Source organism: Fistularia commersonii, chromosome 19 (genome assembly GCF_037954325.1).
Source record: "Fistularia commersonii isolate RoL2024-O1a breed Wild chromosome 19, RoL_Fcom_v1.0, whole genome shotgun sequence".
Lineage (NCBI taxonomy): Eukaryota > Metazoa > Chordata > Actinopteri > Syngnathiformes > Fistulariidae > Fistularia > Fistularia commersonii.
The window spans coordinates 6,863,208-6,881,964 of record NC_141302.1 but is presented as its reverse complement, the minus strand read 5'-3'; the positions used below and the strand labels follow the sequence as shown (position 1 = coordinate 6,881,964).

Below are 18,757 nucleotides of genomic sequence, written 5' to 3'. Positions count from 1 at the left end.
AGGCATCCTGAATAGTAGGAAATTGTGCTTTTTCTTCTTAAATCAGACTATTTTTGTCAACATCAGTGACGTAAACTAATCATGAATATTTCATTTATTTGGAAGTGGCTACTAAGATATCATTTTTTGGTGTAAGATATTTTTGATTTTATAAAAGACATCATTTTGAATGGTGCATACTGTCTCACAGAGTTTAAATGGAACGTTATTTACATGGAAAGATATGGCACAACTAAGACATAGTTCTCACTGCAGAATATATTGTAACATTGATAATGTTAGTGTTAGTGTTATCAGCTAACATAAAATTATTGCTTGTATTCAGTGTCCTAACTGGAAATGTTTAAAAACATTGGTGTATTTGATATTTTTCTGTGTTACCTCATACTCCAGGGGTTAGAATTTGTTTGCCCCTTTAGTGAAAATACAAAAACTATCCGCCTTTTACCCTCAGCTGTCAATTAGAACATTATGAAAAAAATAGGGGAAAAAATAGAAGACATGTTCTTGTCTCAGTAATTTAATTTGCATTGCCTGGTATTCTTTAAAGCATGGGCTTTTAAGATGAATCTGATTTCATTTGATTCAAGAAAATCAGTTAGATTTTTTGGTACCAGTTTGTTTTATAGTTTGGCTGTATTTCCCACATAATCTGTTGTTCCTTGCTCTGTTGTCCCAACTAGTACTCTGTACTAGTACTAACTAGTACTCTGTACTAGTTAGGTGTTTATTCTGTGGTAATACAATTAAAATACTAGACTAGAAAGTAATTACATTAAAAAAAAATGAACAAGTAATATATATATTTAATACATTGATATTTTTCTATTCTTAGGAACATGAGAACGCTATACTTTGGAAATAAAAGACACTGAGCTGGTTCACTTATATGGAATGCAGTCCTGGATTGACAAGTTAGCTTCTCACAATGAATGATCAGCGGGTCCTTTTTCTTCCTTGTCATAGAAATGTTGAAACGTTAAACAAAAAATCCAGGCCAGCATGTCACGTCACTTCCTTTTACTTACCATAGTATAAAACATTTGCAGGAAGCCAGAAGACAGACACACAGGATGGAAAAAATGGTGTGAATGTCTGAAAAAAAGAAAGATAAAAATAAAAGAAAAACATTGAGAAAATTGCAAATTACGATTATTGCTTTAAGGTAAGTACATTCTTTTTTCATAAATATGTTTTATTAATTATCACAATGACATTAATTTTTCAGTAGTGACATTTCTATTATACCATATTTAACAAACATTAATTATAAAAAATCAACCCTGGTGAAACATCTGGAAAACAGTAAGCCTTTTATGGCACTTATGTGCAGAGTAACAAAACGAGTTTGGTATCTGAAATATAAAATTTCATAACACAAATTGTTTGATTAGGTATTACTTATTTATTCATTTTTTATTTTCATCTGTTTTTGCTAATAATTCATTTGACATATGGCTGTCAGGATTTCCATACTTCTGATCACAAATCTCGGCCAATATTAAAAGACCTTCATGATATATGAAATAATAGTAGGATGGTTGATATCAATGTTTGTCATGTGTCAGTAATTCAGTATTATTATTACAATATTGACGTTAATATTATCATTATTTTTAAAATCGAGGATAAAGATGTGTTATATGTTAAGCACTTTCAGGGATTAGAAAAACATGTTTTGAAGATGTTTTTTGGGGTTTTGTGCAACCTTTTATAATTTGTATCATCCATGCCCATAGGATGCAGTCAGTCAATTGTCCACAGTTTACTTTTTAAAAGAAAGGCAACTTGCCTTACCCCCATCTGTGTTTGTGAGCTTTTTGATCCCTTTTTTTTGCCCTCCTAGTTAGTTTGCGATTAAGCATATCACACATGGAGGTATCGGCTTTCAGTTGTCAGCATTGTAATTCTTACTGTTCTGATGCCCTTTCACTTGTAAACCTCTGCAAAATTGAGCATTCCACTTTCAGCTTACGGGTGGATCATCTTTATTTTTTTTTTTCGAGTAGTCCTGATATACACCCATCCCCGAATTTTCCATATCAAGCAAAGTATCATACATTATGTATTAATTGTAATTTGCAACAATGACATAGGGAGATGCAGTGCACGGTAAAGGTAGAGGTAGCAAAGGTTAAAAAAAGGCATATGATGGGCATATGCTAGGTTGGACAGAAAGGGGGAAGAAAATTATTTATACAGGTTGACAAAACAAAGAGATAGAGATAGAAAGGATGTACGGCAGGTTTGGGTGATCAAGAATAGAGAGGGAATAGGAATGACAGAATGATAGGAAGATGGAAAGAGAAATTTGAGGTGATGAATGAGGAAAATTTTAGAGCTGGAAGGGTGGAAGAGATGGCTATTGTAGCTGAGATTAGTAAAGGTGAAGTGAGGAGGGCATTGAAGATGATGAAAAGTGAAAAGGAAGAAAAAGAAACTGTTCAGGAGAGGCATTGTCTGAGGAATGGAGATAAAGTTTGATGACGCCTATTTTCAAGAATAAGGAAGATTTGCGGAGTTGCGGTAACTATAGAGGGATAAAGTTGATGAGGTAGGGGTAAGAGAAGTGGAAACTAGACAAGAAGTCAGCATCTGTGGGAAGCAATATGGTTACACGTCTAGAAAGAGTACTACAGATGGAGTATTTGCTTTAAGAATGCCAATAGAGAGGGTCAGTGGGAGCTGCATTGTACCTTTGTAAACTTGGAAAAAGCACACAAGAGGGTGCTGAGAGATGAACTATGGTATTTATTGAATGAGGAAGAATGAAGTGGGAGAGAAGTATGTTAGACTGGTGCAGGACATGTATGCTAGCTGTGAGACAGTGGTCAGGTGTGCTCTAGGTGTGACGGAAAAGTTCAAGATGGAGGGGGGATGACACCAGGAATCAGTTCTGAGCCCATTCATGTTTGCAGTGGTGATGGACAGGCTGACAGATGAGGTAAGATAGGAATCTCCATGGACCATGATGTTTGCAGATGACACTGTGATCTGTGGTGAGAGCAGTGAACAGGTGGAGGAAAATCTAGAGAGGTGGAGGTTGTTTGGAAAGGAGAGGAATGAAGATTGATTGCAGCAAGACAGAATATATGTGTGTTAAATGAGAGGGACCCAAATGGAATGAAAAGGCGACAGAAGGTGGAGAAAAGGAATGGAGGATTTTTTTGTACTTAGGGCCAACAGTCCAGAGCAATGCTGAGTTTGGAAAAGAGGTTAACAAAACAGGTTCAAGTGGGTTGGAACGGGTGGAGAAAAGTGTCAGGTAATATGTGATAAAAGAATATCAGCCAAAATGAGAGGAAAGTAGGACAAGACAGTTGTGAAACCAGGGATGCTGTAGGGTTTGGAGACAATTGCATCGAAGTGAATACAGGAAGCAGAGCTGGGGGTCGCAGAGATCAAGATGTTGAGGTTCTCTTTGGGAATGACATGAGTATATCAGAGGGACAACACATGTTAGATGTTTTGGAGATAATGTCAGAGAAGCCAGACTGAGATGGTTAAGTCATGTACAGAGCAGGGATAGTGAATTAATTGGTAGAAGGATGCCGGGGCTGGAACTGTCAGGTAGGAGGTCTAGAGGAAGACCAAAGAAAATCTTTATGGATGAAGTGAAAGAGGACATAAAGTTAGTTGGAGTGAGAGATGAGGATACAGAGATACACTTAGATGGAAGAAGATGATTTGGAGTGGTGACCCTGAAGTGAAAAGCCACAAGTGAAAGAAAAAGAAGAAGACACAGAAATTATGATTTTATAGTCATGAAAAAAGTTAGCCTAAGTGCCCGCTATGCCTTTGGAGAATTCTTGTTACATTACTGAAATAAATCTAGTAGAGTTAAGGAAAGATGTTATTTTTGGTGGTATAGTTTGTGCTAGTTATTTAAAGGCATTACTTCAAAGATTTCCTCGTAATCGGGTTATTCGTCCTCTTTTCTTCCCTATTTCACTTTCTCTATTGAAGGGGAGCAACAATACATAAATTCAATCAAGACAGAGCAAAATAGATTACCTAGACAACAAACTAGTTAGAAGGTGGAGCTGGCTTGATTCATGTATGCCTTTCGGAATAAATCACCACGATTTTACCTTTTGCAGACAGTAGAGCAGACATGAGTGCCACAAGGTCCAATTTACTGATACTTACCAGTAAGTCATTAATTTTATTTGGAATATTAAGTGAAGGATTTGCAAAAAAAAATATTTGCATCGCTAAAAAATTTCTTCTTCTTTTGACCAGTTGTAGCTATTGGACTGGTAATTACACCAGTTACTGCGCAAAGCACCAGCTCAATGGTGTCATTTACACCTGAAGGAGTAACTGGAGAAACAACGGATGGCCCGTCACCAATAACTGTTGGGGTGAGTGATTCTACTGGAAATTCAGATCCAACCGTAGAACCACTCACCACGGATACTGGTGCATCAGCTGGGACAGACGAGGTCACAGATATTAATTCCCTGACTGGTCCCACAATTGGCGCATCTGCAATAACAGATGGGGTGACAGAACCTGGAGGATCTACAGCAGTTGAAGGGTCAACACCTGGAGGTTCAGCTCCAACTGTAGCATCTTCAACAATAGATGTGGGGTCACCTGTCACACAAGAGAACATTACATCAGAAGGCACTGCTGGTCCCACATTTGGTGTGTCTGCAATAACAGATGGGGTGACAGTACCTGGTGGATCTACAGCAGTTGAAGGGTCAACACCTGGAGATTCAGCTCCAACTGTGGCATCGTCAACCACAGATGTGGGGTCACCTGTCACAGAAGAGAATATTACATTTGAAAGCACTGCTGGTCCCACATTTGGTGTGTCTGCAACAACAGACAGGTTGACAGTACCTGGTGGATCTACAGCAGTTGAAGGGTCAACACCTGGAGATTCAGCTCCAACTGTGGCATCGTCAACCACAGATGTGGGGTCACCTGTCACAGAAGAGAATATTACATTTGAAAGCACTGCTGGTCCCACATTTGGTGTGTCTGCAACAACACACGGGGTGACAGTACCTGGTGGATCTACAGCAGTTGAAGAGTCAACACCTGGAAGTTCAGCTCCAACTGTGGCATTGTCAACCACAGATGTGGGGTCACCTGTCACAGAAGAGAATATTACATTTGAAAGCACTGCTGGTCCCACATTTGGTGTGTCTGCAACAACACACGGGGTGACAGTACCTGGTGGATCTACAGCAGTTGAAGAGTCAACACCTGGAAGTTCAGCTCCAACTGTGGCATCGTCAACCACAGATGTGGGGTCACCTGTCACAGAAGAGAATATTACATTTGAAAGCACTGCTGGTCCCACATTTGGTGTGTCTGCAACAACACACGGGGTGACAGTACCTGGTGGATCTACAGCAGTTGAAGAGTCAACACCTGGAAGTTCAGCTCCAACTGTGGCATCGTCAACCACAGATGTGGGGTCACCTGTCACAGAAGAGAATATTACATTTGAAAGCACTGCTGGTCCCACATTTGGTGTGTCTGCAACAACACACGGGGTGACAGTACCTGGTGGATCTACAGCAGCTGAAGAGTCAACACCTGGAAGTTCAGCTCCAACTGTGGCATCGTCAACCACAGATGTGGGGTCACCTGTCACAGAAGAGAATATTACATTTGAAAGCACTGCTGGTCCCACATTTGGTGTGTCTGCAACAACAGACAGGTTGACAGTACCTGGTAGATCTACAGCAGTTGAAGGGTCAACACCTGGAAGTTCAGCTCCAACTGTGGCATCATCAACAACAGATGTGGGATCACCTGTCACGAAAGGGGTCATAACTGTTGAAAGCACTGCTGGTCCCACAATTGGTGTGTCTGCAATAACACACGGGGTGACAGTACCTGGTGGATCTACAGCAGTTGAAGGGTCAACACCTGGAGGTTCAGCTCCAACTGTGGCATCATCAACAACAGATGCGGGGTCACCTGTCACGAAAGGGGTCATAACTGTTGAAAGCACTACTGGTTCCACAATTGCTGTGTCTGCAAGAACACAAGGGTCAATACCGACCACTGAACCTACAACTGCCAAGGGATCAACACTTGGAGGTTCAGCTCCAACTGGAGCAACAGCCGCAACAACACCTGCAGCAGAAACACCACCAATTAAACCAACACAAGTAACCTCAGCAACAAATGCAACACCACCTCAGAATGTCACTGGTAAGCAATTAAGGGTTTCCACACTGAAATTAATTTCCAGTTGGACAGAAATATTTGCCTCAATACAATGATGTATTTCTTCTACAGTACCTGAAGAACAAGAAACAGCAGCAACAACAACAGAACTAGAAACACAAGCCCCAGAAACAACATCAAAAAGGCCGTTGAGTTTCAGATCTGACGAGACATTTACAGATGACCTTTTGAATTCAGAGTCGGGAGCATTCACCAGCAGAGCATCACTGTTAAAGACACAGGTAAGTAATTCCTTCAAAGTGAAACTTCAAAAACCTTTGCAATGTCATTGATCGTAAACTGGTACAATACTTGTCATTCTGATTATCAATCATAATTATTTTGCACTTGAATGCAATTCATCTTTTGAGAGCAAACCAGTGATTATGTGTGCAACTAAAATCTGTATAAACAAGATAAATTTAGGGAACAGATTACATATATGAATAAAAGAATGCAATACCACAGGTAAAGCGACTTACTGAGGTACAAACTGAGCATATTTTAAAGTATAGTTCATATATACTGCAGTCACATAAAGTTTGGCTTAGTCTCATATTACTTATGGGACAGTGGTGAGTTCCAATTGAAAAATAATACCCAGTCCCTGAGCTGCAACAATGTGTAGACATTGTTGCAAAGCAGTTTTGAGCTATCAGTTAGACTAGCAAAACCCGCCCTTTTTATCTTAAATGCAGATGTTCTTGATAATATTAGTGGACAATGATGTGGCACAAGGAAAGAATGAAAAGGCTTCATAAAGAATCACATTAACTTCATCTCAAGAAAATGTTTCTTTACTCATGTTTCAACAGCTTGAACCCCTCTACAAGAAAGCCTTCACTTCCTTCCAATCATTGGAAGTGACTTCATTTCAGTAAGTTATCATTAACACTGATGAATTGTCATCATACTAGCCTGACTTGTGTATAAAATGTGTATAAAACATGTTTTTTTTTCTCTCTTTAAAGGGAAGGATCCATCATCAACAACATGAATCTGATTTTTTCAACAGATTCTGTTCCAAACAACGATGCCATTGGAAATGTTGTCATTGAGGCTGCTGAAAGTATCACAGCATTCAACATTGACACCACTTCTGTCTCAGTGGACGGCACAAGTGAGCAATTCATAGTTTTCGCATTGAAAGTAATTGTAGTTGGACAGAAATGCTTGCTTTGACAAAATGATCTGTTTCATCTACAGCAATAGTACCTCCAGTAATAGTAACTCCAGAACCAAATCCACCACCACCTGGGAATGTCACTGGTAAGCAATTAAGGGTTTCCACACTGAAATTAATTTCCAGTTGGACAGAAATATTTGCCTCAATACAATGATGTATTTCTTCTACAGTACCTGAAGAACAAGAAACAGCAGCAACAACAACAGAACTAGAAACACAAGCCCCAGAAACAACATCAAAAAAGCAGTTGAGTTTCAGATCTGACGAGTCATTTACAGCTGACCTTTTGAATTCAGAGTCGGGAGCATTCACCAGCAGAGCATCACTGTTAAAGACACAGGTAAGTAATTCCTTCAAAGTGAAACTTCAAAAACCTTTGCAATGTCATTGATCGTAAACTGGTACAATACTTGTCATTCTGATTATCAATCATAATTATTTTGCACTTGAATGCAATTCATCTTTTGAGAGCAAACCAGTGATTATGTGTGCAACTAAAATCTGTATAGATAAACAAGATTAATTTAGGGAACAGATTATGTATATGAATAAAAGAATGCAATACCACAGGTAAAGTGACTTACTGCGCTACAATGAGCATATTTCAAAGTATAGTTCATATATACCGCAGTCACATACAGTTTGGCTTAGTCTCATATTACTTATGGGACAGTGGTGAGTTCCAATTGAAAAATAATACCCAGTCCCTGAGCTGCAACAATGTGTAGACATTGTTGCAAAGCAGTTTTGAGTTATCAGTTAGACTAGCAAAACCCTCCCTTTTTATCTTAAATGCAGATGTTCTTGATAATATTAGTGGACAATGATGTGGCACAAGGAAAGAATGAAAAGGCTTCATAAAGAATCAAATTAACTTCATCTCAAGAAAATGTTTCTTTACTCATGTTTCAACAGCTTGAACCCCTCTACAAGGAAGCCTTCACTTCCTTCCAATCATTGGAAGTGACTTCATTTCAGTAAGTTATCATGAACACTGATGAACTGTCATCATACTAGCCTGACTTTTGTATAAAATGTGTATAAAACATGTTTTTTTTTTCTCTCTTTAAAGACAGGGATCCATCATCAACAACATGGATCTGATTTTTTCAACAGATTCTTCTGTTCCAAACAACAATGACATTGGAAATGTTGTCATTGAGGCTGCTGAAAGTATCACAGCATTCAACATTGACACCACTTCTGTCTCAGTGGACGGCACAAGTGAGCAATACATAGTTTTCGCATTGAAAGTAATTGTAGTTGGACAGAAATGTTTGCTTTGACAAAATGATCTGTTTCATCTACAGCAATAGTACCTCCAGTAATAGTAACTCCAGAACCAAATCCACCACCACCTGGGAATGTCACTGGTAAGCAATTAAGGGTTTCTACACTGAAATTAATTTCCAGTTGGACAGAAATATTTGCCTCAATACAATGATGTATTTCTTCTACAGTACCTGAAGAACAAGAAACAGCAGCAACAACAACAGAACTAGAAACACAAGCCCCAGAAACAACATCAAAAAAGCAGTTGAGTTTCAGATCTGACGAGACATTTATAGCAGACCTTTTGAATTCAAAGTCGGAAGCATTCACCAGCAGAGCATCACTGTTAAAGACAGAGGTAAGTAATTCCTTCAAAGTGAAACTTCAAAAACCTTTGCAATGTCATTGATCGTAAACTGGTACAATACTTGTCATTCTGATTATCAATCATAATTATTTTGCACTTGAATGCAATTCATCTTTTGAGAGCAAACCAGTGATTATGTGTGCAACTAAAATCTGTATAAACAAGATAAATTTAGGGAACAGATTATGTATATGAATAAAAGAATGCAATACCACAGGTAAAGTGACTTACTGAGGTACAATGAGCATATTTTAAAGTATAGTTCATATATACCGCAGTCACATACAGTTTGGCTTAGTCTCATATTACTTATGGGACAGTGGTGAGTTCCAATTGAAAAATAATACCCAGTCCCTGAGCTGCAACAATGTGTAGACATTGTTGCAAAGCAGTTTTGAGTTATCAGTTAGACTAGCAAAACCCTCCCTTTTTATCTTAAATGCAGATGTTCTTGATAATATTAGTGGACAATGATGTGGCACAAGGAAAGAATGAAAAGGCTTCATAAAGAATCAAATTAACTTCATCTCAACAAAATGTTTCTTTATTCATGTTTCAACAGCTTGAACCCCTCTACAAGGAAGCCTTCACTTCCTTCCAATCATTGGAAGTGACTTCATTTCAGTAAGTTATCATTAACACTGATGAATTGTCATCATACTAGCCTGACTTGTGTATAAAATGTGTATAAAACATGTTTTTTTTTCTCTCTTTAAAGGGAAGGATCCATCATCAACAACATGGATCTGATTTTTTCAACAGATTCTGTTCTAAACAACGATGCCATTGGAAATGTTGTCATTGATGCTGCTGAAAATATCACAGCATTCAACATTAACACCACTTCTGTCTCCGTGGACGGCACAAGTGAGCAATTCATAGTTTCCGCATTGAAAGTAATTGTAGTTGGACAGAAATGTTTGCTTTGACAAAATGATCTGTTTCATCTACAGCAATAGTACCTCCGGTAATAGTAACTCCAGAACCAAATCCACCACCACCTGTGATTGTCACTGGTAAGCAATTAAGGGTTTCCACACTGAAATTAATTTCCAGTTGGACAGAAATATTTGCCTCAATACAATGATGTGTTTCTTCTACAACAGCGGCCCCAGAAACAACATCAAAAAAGCAGTTGCGTTTCAGATCTGACGAGACATTTACAGATGACCTTTTGAATTCAGAGTCGGAAGCATTCACCAGCAGAGCATCACTGTTAAAGACACAGGTAAGTAATTCCTTCAAAGTGAAACCTCAAAAACCTTTGCAATGTCATTGATCGTAAACTGGTACAATACTTGTCATTCTGATTATCAATCATAATTATTTTGCACTTGAATGCAATTCATCTTTTGAGAGCAAACCAGTGATTATGTGTGCAACTAAAATCTGTATAAACAAGATAAATTTAGGGAACAGATTACATATATGAATAAAAGAATGCAATACCACAGGTAAAGCGACTTACTGAGGTACAAACTGAGCACATTTTAAAGTATAGTTCATATATACTGCAGTCACATAAAGTTTGGCTTAGTCTCATATTACTTATGGGACAGTGGTGAGTTCCAATTGAAAAATAATACCCAGTCCCTGAGCTGCTCAAAAGTGTAGACATTGTTGCAAAGCAGTTTTGAGTTATCAGTTAGACTAGCAAAACCCTCCCTTTTTATCTTAAATGCAGATGTTCTTGATAATATTAGTGGACAATGATGTGGCACAAGGAAAGAATGAAAAGGCTTCAAAAAGAATCACATTAACTTCATCTCAACAAAATGTTTCTTTATTCATGTTTCAACAGCTTGAACCCCTCTACAAGAAAGCCTTCACTTCCTTCCAATCATTGGAAGTGACTTCATTTCAGTAAGTTATCATTAACACTGATGAATTGTCATCATACTAGCCTGACTTGTGTATAAAATGTGTATAAAACATGTTTTTTTTTCTCTCTTTAAAGGGAGGGATCCATCATCAACAACATGAATCTGATTTTTTCAACAGATTCTTCTGTTCCAAACAACAATGACATTGGAAATGTTGTCATTGAGGCTGCTGAAAGTATCACAGCATTCAACATTGACACCACTTCTGTCTCAGTGGACGGCACAAGTGAGCAATACATAGTTTCCGCATTGAAAGTAATTGTAGTTGGACAAAAATATTTGCTTTGACAAAATGATCTGTTTCATCTACAGCAATAGTACCTCCGGTAATAGTAACTCCAGAACCAAATCCACCACCACCTGTGATTGTCACTGGTAAGCAATTAAGGGTTTCCACACTGAAATTAATTTCCAGTTGGACAGAAATATTTGCCTCAATACAATGATGTGTTTCTTCTACAACAGCGGCCCCAGAAACAACATCAAAAAAGCAGTTGAGTTTCAGATCTGACGAGACATTTACAGCTGACCTTTTGAATTCAGAGTCGGGAGCATTCACCAGCAGAGCATCACTGTTAAAGACACAGGTAAGTAATTCCTTCAAAGTGAAACCTCAAAAACCTTTGCAATGTCATTGATCGTAAACTGGTACAATACTTGTCATTCTGATTATCAATCATAATTATTTTGCACTTGAATGCAATTCATCTTTTGAGAGCAAACCAGTGATTATGTGTGCAACTAAAATCTGTATAAACAAGATAAATTTAGGGAACAGATTACATATATGAATAAAAGAATGCAATAACACAGGTAAAGCGACTTACTGAGGTACAAACTGAGCATATTTTAAAGTATAGTTCATATATACTGCAGTCACATAAAGTTTGGCTTAGTCTCATATTACTTATGGGACAGTGGTGAGTTCCAATTGAAAAATAATACCCAGTCCCTGAGCTGCAACAATGTGTAGACATTGTTGCAAAGCAGTTTTGAGCTATCAGTTAGACTAGCAAAACCCGCCCTTTTTATCTTAAATGCAGATGTTCTTGATAATATTAGTGGACAATGATGTGGCACAGGGAAAGAATGAAAAGGCTTCATAAAGAATCAAATTAACTTCATCTCAAGAAAATGTTTCTTTACTCATGTTTCAACAGCTTGAACCCCTCTACAAGAAAGCCTTCACTTCCTTCCAATCATTGGAAGTGACTTCATTTCAGTAAGTTATCATTAACACTGATGAATTGTCATCATACTAGCCTGACTTGTGTATAAAATGTGTATAAAACATGTTTTTTTTTCTCTCTTTAAAGGGAAGGATCCATCATCAACAACATGAATCTGATTTTTTCAACAGATTCTTCTGTTCCAAACAACAATGACATTGGAAATGTTGTCATTGAGGCTGCTGAAAGTATCACAGCATTCAACATTGACACCACTTCTGTCTCAGTGGACGGCACAAGTGAGCAATTCATAGTTTTCGCATTGAAAGTAATTGTAGTTGGACAAAAATATTTGCTTTGACAAAATGATCTGTTTCATCTACAGCAATAGTACCTCCAGTAATAGTAACTCCAGAACCAAATCCACCACCACCTGGGATTGTCACTGGTAAGCAATTAAGGGTTTCCACAATGAAATTAATTTCCACATTGGCACATACAAATAACTCTTAGTAGGGTCAATACAATGGTGTTTTTTTTTTTTATCGACAGTGAAACCTACTCCACGTTTAACAACTCCTACCGCCGAAGCTCCTCCACAAGTTGTGATTTTAGCAGTAGTCGTGCAACAAGTATTTGTTGAGGCACTCAATGACAGGGAGAGTGATGAGTTTAAGAAACTGGCTGAAGAAGTTACAGCGGTGGTGAGTGTGATCTTTTAAATAATATGTAACTGTTTTTGAGTACATCAGAAGTCCTTGTTTTTGTTTTATTATAGCAAGTAATACGTCTTCCTTATACGGTCACTTCAGTTTATTTAAAAACAACTCCAATGTTGGTCTGGCACTTTGGTGCAGTTGACTACTTAGTAGATTCATCTCACGGCAAAGAAGCTCTGGTATTATTCCAATGGGAGCCTTTCTGTGTGGAATTTGTCAATTTTCCCAATCCGAGGACTTTCTCCCACAGTCCAAATACATACAGTGGGTTCAATGAGGAGTCTTAAATTGCCCCTTGGTATAAATGACAATTGTGTATCCCTATATGTGGCCCTGTGATCGACTGGCACCAGTCCAGGGTGAACCCCACATCTCTCCCAGTTACTATCCGGCACAACTGCGAGATAAGCAGCATCGACAATGAATTCGTAAAATTGTAACGACAATTCAAGACATAAAAGTCTCTGCCATAATATTTAACTTAAATATTGTTAGAGAATAACATCTGTGGATTTCCGGTCATTGATGAGACAAAGGGTTGAATGAATTAGCTTCTTTGAATTTTGAAGATATTGCCTTTTTAATGTTGATGGCTTTTTCTGTTTTTTTTCTACACAGTACGATTTAATCTACTCGTTACAATTTGGCTCGATTTTCTTACGGTCTTTCATCATTGCATTTCGGTAAGACATTACATTTTCAGAACCGGATTGGTATAAAAAAAAGCCACAAATGGACAATGCAAAACTTTCCAATTTATTTACCATCTGTGCTTTGTCAATGCAGTCCAGCTGTAAGCAGACAGAGAGCTACCAACACTGAATCAGAGGTGGGACTCGAGTTTAACTCGGAATCCTCTGAAGAAATTCCAGATTCTGAGGCGGTTGCGGACACTTTAAAAGAGGCTCTAACAAACCCCAACATTTCCTTGAACATCACTTTTGATGCGGACTCCATTAGAGTAGTTGGTGAGATGACACACCTGTTGTTTTTGTGCAAATCGTTCCTCATTAATGATCATTTCTGCATTTACCGGTACTGTTTTTCTGATATATTCATAAGAAGACGGCTCTGAATCTTATGTTTATTATAGTCTTTATTTGTATAAATGTTTAACTTATGCACCATTGTAGTTATGTTTATTCTAATCACGATGCTCTATTTAAAAACAGAGACTACACCAACACCTGGGACCCTCTTCTCAAGCCTGTTGACTTTCAAGACAGACGGAACATTTACAAATGACTTGTTGGATTCAAACTCTGAAGCATTTAGAAATCGAAGCACACTATTGACGGAAACAGTAAGTTTCGTGAAATCTTGCAGACCTTTGCATCACAGTTGATGGTATATACAGTAAGTTCTAAAACACACCTAATATTGTGCTCCTGATTTTAAATACAACAGATGAGAATTTTTTACACTTAATGTTTCTTCCTTTGAAGACAAATGAATTCTACTGGAAATTTGTGTCATTATCAAAAAAATGTAAACATAACACTCGAAGAATTAACGACTACATCCTATCCCAGATTATTGCTACTCAATAAATAAAAATGCCCACTCACACACACACACACCCACTGTGGTTATCATGTGTAGCATATAAATGATTTTGATAACGGCCGTACTTTTTAACTTCAAATATACTGTGACCATATCATAGAATTTAAGAGCAGCATTTATTGTTAACGAGATGTTAATAAAGTCTATTTATTTTTTGAGTTACAAAGTCTTTAAATGAAATAATTTGGCTTCATAAACAGTAAAAAATATATATTTCTCATGTTTCTACAGCTTGAACCTTTCTTCAGCAGTGCCCTCACTACTTTCCGCGATTTGGTTGTGCTTTCATTCAGGTAAGTAATTACTGACACACTGATAATGGTTCAAGAGTACTGACCAAAAATGTATGTTCTTAAAGCAACCTTGATGTAAATTCCTTTCACAGTCAAGGTTCCATCGTCAACAATATGCTCGTAAGATCGACATCAATTCAAAGCTCTGAAGAGATTCGAGATGTTTTGAGCGATGCAGCAAAAAATATCACAGAGTTCACGATTGACCCCAATTCTATCATAGTGGCCGGCACAAGTGAGCAATACATCGTGTCTATATTGAAAGTAATCACAGCTTGACAGAAATGTTTGCTTAAACAAAATTATGTCTTTTTTCTACATCAACAGTGTTTACCACCCCAGCAACCGTCACTGGTAAGCAATAAAGGGTTTCTACACTGAAATGTTTGCCTTAATACAATGATGTGATTCTTCTACAGAAAAAGTACCTGTAACACCACCAATAAATGCAATACAGGGTTTGACACTAAAGCAAATGCAAGACTACCTGTATTGTGACTCGCTGTTCAACTAGTGCACAACTGTTATGTGTATTCTAATTAAGAGCCTCCAATTATTTTTTGGCCACAGAGCCTACACTAACTGTAGTCACTGTAGACCAGGGGTGTCAAACTCAAATACACAGTGGGCCAAAATTCAAAACTGGGACAAAACTGGGACTCAAAAAAAATCTTCCTCCAGATATAACAATGAACCCAAACAGGTTTTGCTTAAAAACGAAATATGGAGCAAGCATGGCTTAATACTATACAATATATATTACTTAATATTGCACACATGCAAAATCCTGTTTTCTGCCTAAGTAGCAGGGTGCCAGTATTAGCATAAGGTCGCTATGACTACTGTCAGCAAAGTAGAGGGCGTTCATAGATCCTGTTGTGATTTTCATGCCAAAACACCAGCAGAAAATTCTGGGATTTGTAGAATTAGTGGTACATGCACTGTCGACTTAACTAGTGACTTAACCAGCTCTAACAGTCATTTGGTATGGCTTTGCGGGCCAAATATAATTACAGTGTGGGCCAAATTTGGCCCGCCGGCCAGAGTTTGACACCTATGCTGTAGACGTAACACCAATTGTCGTTGTTAAGAAATACAGAGAGTTGTAATGATTAATATGATTTGATTCGATAAATTAAGTAGGTATTTGTGGGTTGACACAATGCTGTTTTTTTTCTTGTAATTGCAGAGAACTCAAGTGGAGGGAGTCACATGTTCAGTCTGGTGACTTCATTCTGTGTTGTGCTACTGTCGTGGCTTCTGTCAAGCCCCCATTAGTTTCTTTTTTGGTGTTTGTATGAAATCCTATCTGGGACGGACAACCTCCTTCACCTGTTTGCAAAAAGACTGATTTAGAAATGCCTTGGCCCCTATTCAAATGATCAAGACAATTTTTACACTGTAAATTAGTGTTGATCAGGTGTTAGGATGGCTACACACAATGATTGTTTCAGCACATTGCTCATCTAGATAGCTCACAACACAGCAAGAATAATAAGGAGAATAATGAGGAGACCTATCCTCGATGGATGCTGCAATTAGAAGTTAATGCTAATAAATAATACTGATTTTTCAAAGCCCTCCCTTCTGAAGCAACTATATTTTTGTTAATACTGCTTACCCATCGAAAATAGTTTTATCTCTAATTTGGACTGCTTCAAAGATGCAACAAGAAAAATCCACTAAGAACTTTATGGCCCCGCAGCGATAACCTAGAGTTCTCAACCAACAATCAATACAACCCAAATGAAGCACAGCTAAACTGGGATCTGAAGTGTTACATATTCAACACCTTTAGTGACGATGAAAAGGTGAGAAGGTGATGGTGTCCTGACATGCCTGATATCCTGATTGATTATCTGGTTACTTATTTATGTTTATTTTATGTATGTGTATGATGCCATCTTATATTTTGTACAATAACATTCCATAATATATATAAAGAAATATGTAATTCAAAGTAACAATGTATTGATTTTGCTGGCATTAAAGATATTAAGAAATATTCAGACGATCAAAGCATGTCTTCTTTTTTTTACATTTTTTTTTCTAAAGCTCCTGCTTTTTATTCGGCTCTTTTGTTTTTAAATGCATTATTTTTCAAGGTTGCCTATCTTTAAGAAAACAAGTAGCTATTGTCTTGTCCATTGGACTAAGTACAAATAAGACTGCATTCTCCTAGGCAAGAGGTATCATATGCAACCAGTCCAACTAGCTTTGCTGAAGAATGTTCAAGTGGCACAATCCAGGACGCATCGATGCATGAAATCAGTATTGTGTAGACTGGGACGTGTCCTTTTCACCGTTGATACGGATCAAGGGTTTTGGCAGCAGCCTTGAGAAAAGAAATCTGTTGATTGTAGCAGCTCAATAGAATGACTGCTTTAAGAGATCATGTCACTCACTATCTGGTGACTCAGTACAAGGAAGTAGAAGTTGTTGAGGGGAAAATGCATTGAGTCTTACTGGAGATGCCCTGAGCCTGACATTTCCGGGTGTGATGCTGTGACATTCCTGCAATTGATTCCCGCCGTAGCTGCACTATATTGACCAACTTTCATATACCATGTGCAAACACCCATTCTGCAACCATGGGGCTTTGGCGTATCAATACTTGGATCCAATATCCCCAAAGAGATGTTAGTAATCATATGAAATGAGCTTACATCAATCACCTATGAACCAGGTAGAGCTCAGCAATGCTAAACAGGAAGTAAGGCCCTGGAATTGTCACATTTGAGCATCTGAAAAAAAGCAAAATGAGACAAACATATTTAATTAATTCATCCGTTATGCTGCTTACTAAAAGCACTGAAAAAAAAATGGCATTACCTTCAAAAATATTACCAGCCAAGGATTTTACAGAACTGAAATACCCACACAACATTCAGATTTAAATCTTATTAGATATCAAATGAGAGACATGTCCCTGTAGCATGCAAACATTACCAAACCTACTATTGGTATATTGAAATAATTGGCAAATACCATGAGTGAATGCGTTTTGAAAAAAAAAAAAAAATATCAAAGCTATGAATCAAATTATTTTTTTGAACACAAAGCAGTTTAAACATAAATCAGATTTGCTTAAAATGGTTAAAATGGCTTTTATCTGATCCTGATATAATTAGAGAATTAAACTGTATATCGTGTTTTTATTCATTCAACTTGTGATATATGTAAGAAGTGTGAAAATGAAATCAACCAAGGCAAAACAATAGGATTTTTTTTTTTCCCTCTGCGTCATCATTACACAATAGAAGCATGAAAATTAAAAAAAAAAACTGTCTTCTTTCGATTCCTTTTTAAATTTTAATAACACACACACCCAAATTCCTGATGCTTCCAAAATGAACTGCCAACTGTCTGACGTACATTACTGGCATCCTGTACAAAACCCAGTTTTATCAGCATTACGAAAACAAGGAAGCGGTCATGTCACAGCATAATCAACTGTTGTTTTACAGGGCATGACGCTTTAGTAGAACTAACAGCACGGAGAAACTGAGTGTTGTTTCAGATGTGATAAAGTAAATTCTTCTAAAGTACACAATACAGATTAAATGGGTTGAAAAACAACCTAATTGTGCACAACAGACTACCTTTACATGTATACATAATATATGGTGTTTTTTAAATTGTCATTCAAGGAGATGCATGTGTCATTTCAAGTAGAATCTAAACTACAGTGGGAGACTCAGAGTGAACTGATGGATTGAAAACTGCATATTAAATGCTCAACAAAGCGACGAAACAGAGGATAAGCAGAATAGCTGACCTATTAGAATGGCTGACTTCTTGTGACAATGATAACCTGAAAACAATGTGAGTCACACCCAAAAGTATGCACTTGACGACACGGCCTAAATTCATGAGGATGGCATTTGTTATTGAATACACAATTCAAAATACTCGTAAAACAGTGCGTTCACGATTTATTGGACCTTCAGGGATTTCTTGTAAAAGAAAATAACATCCCTTGAAAAGTCATTCTGCGTGTTTTAACCTCTATTTCGTCTGGATGTGGTTCAACTGTGCCCTTGTGTATCAGCTGATCACCGGACCCGGAAGAGGAAAGCGCGTGGATTAGTGTGTTTACAACTCACA

The 18,757-nt window shown here is 37.6% G+C and overlaps 1 protein-coding gene across 2 annotated transcripts; it reads left to right on the top strand.

The window, feature by feature from the left end:
- Positions 1-1,046: 1,046 nt before the first annotated feature.
- On the top strand, positions 1,047-16,669 carry LOC147223604 (uncharacterized). Of its 2 annotated transcripts, XM_086165150.1 has the most exons (31): positions 1,047-1,165; positions 4,101-4,151; positions 4,243-6,180; positions 6,268-6,437; positions 7,011-7,072; positions 7,167-7,315; positions 7,402-7,464; positions 7,552-7,721; positions 8,297-8,358; positions 8,454-8,605; positions 8,692-8,754; positions 8,842-9,011; positions 9,583-9,644; positions 9,739-9,887; positions 9,974-10,036; positions 10,127-10,248; positions 10,822-10,883; positions 10,978-11,129; positions 11,216-11,278; positions 11,369-11,490; positions 12,064-12,125; positions 12,220-12,371; positions 12,458-12,520; positions 12,625-12,776; positions 13,410-13,474; positions 13,578-13,759; positions 13,964-14,094; positions 14,589-14,650; positions 14,743-14,885; positions 14,978-15,004; positions 15,840-16,669. In XM_086165150.1, the coding sequence occupies exons 2-31, from the start codon at positions 4,115-4,117 to the stop codon at positions 15,926-15,928; spliced, it is 4,959 nt and encodes a 1,652-aa protein (XP_086021276.1). In that variant the 5' UTR covers positions 1,047-1,165; positions 4,101-4,114; the 3' UTR covers positions 15,929-16,669. The 2 variants fall into 2 exon arrangements, with proteins under 2 accessions (XP_086021276.1, XP_086021277.1); XM_086165151.1 differs by lacking the exons at positions 9,974-10,036; positions 10,127-10,248; positions 10,822-10,883; ... (3 more) ...; positions 12,064-12,125; positions 12,220-12,371.
- The last annotated feature ends 2,088 nt before the right edge of the window (positions 16,670-18,757 follow it).

Excerpts from the sequence above, each read along its gene's own strand:
- LOC147223604 (XM_086165150.1), top strand. The coding sequence starts at position 4,115 with ATGAGTGCCACAAGGTCCAATTTACTGATACTTACCA. Across the intron at positions 9,888-9,973 it reads TGTCTCCGTGGACGGCACAA|CAATAGTACCTCCGGTAATA; the intron begins GTGAGCAATTCA and ends TTTCATCTACAG. Across the intron at positions 10,037-10,126 it reads ACCACCTGTGATTGTCACTG|CGGCCCCAGAAACAACATCA; the intron begins GTAAGCAATTAA and ends CTTCTACAACAG.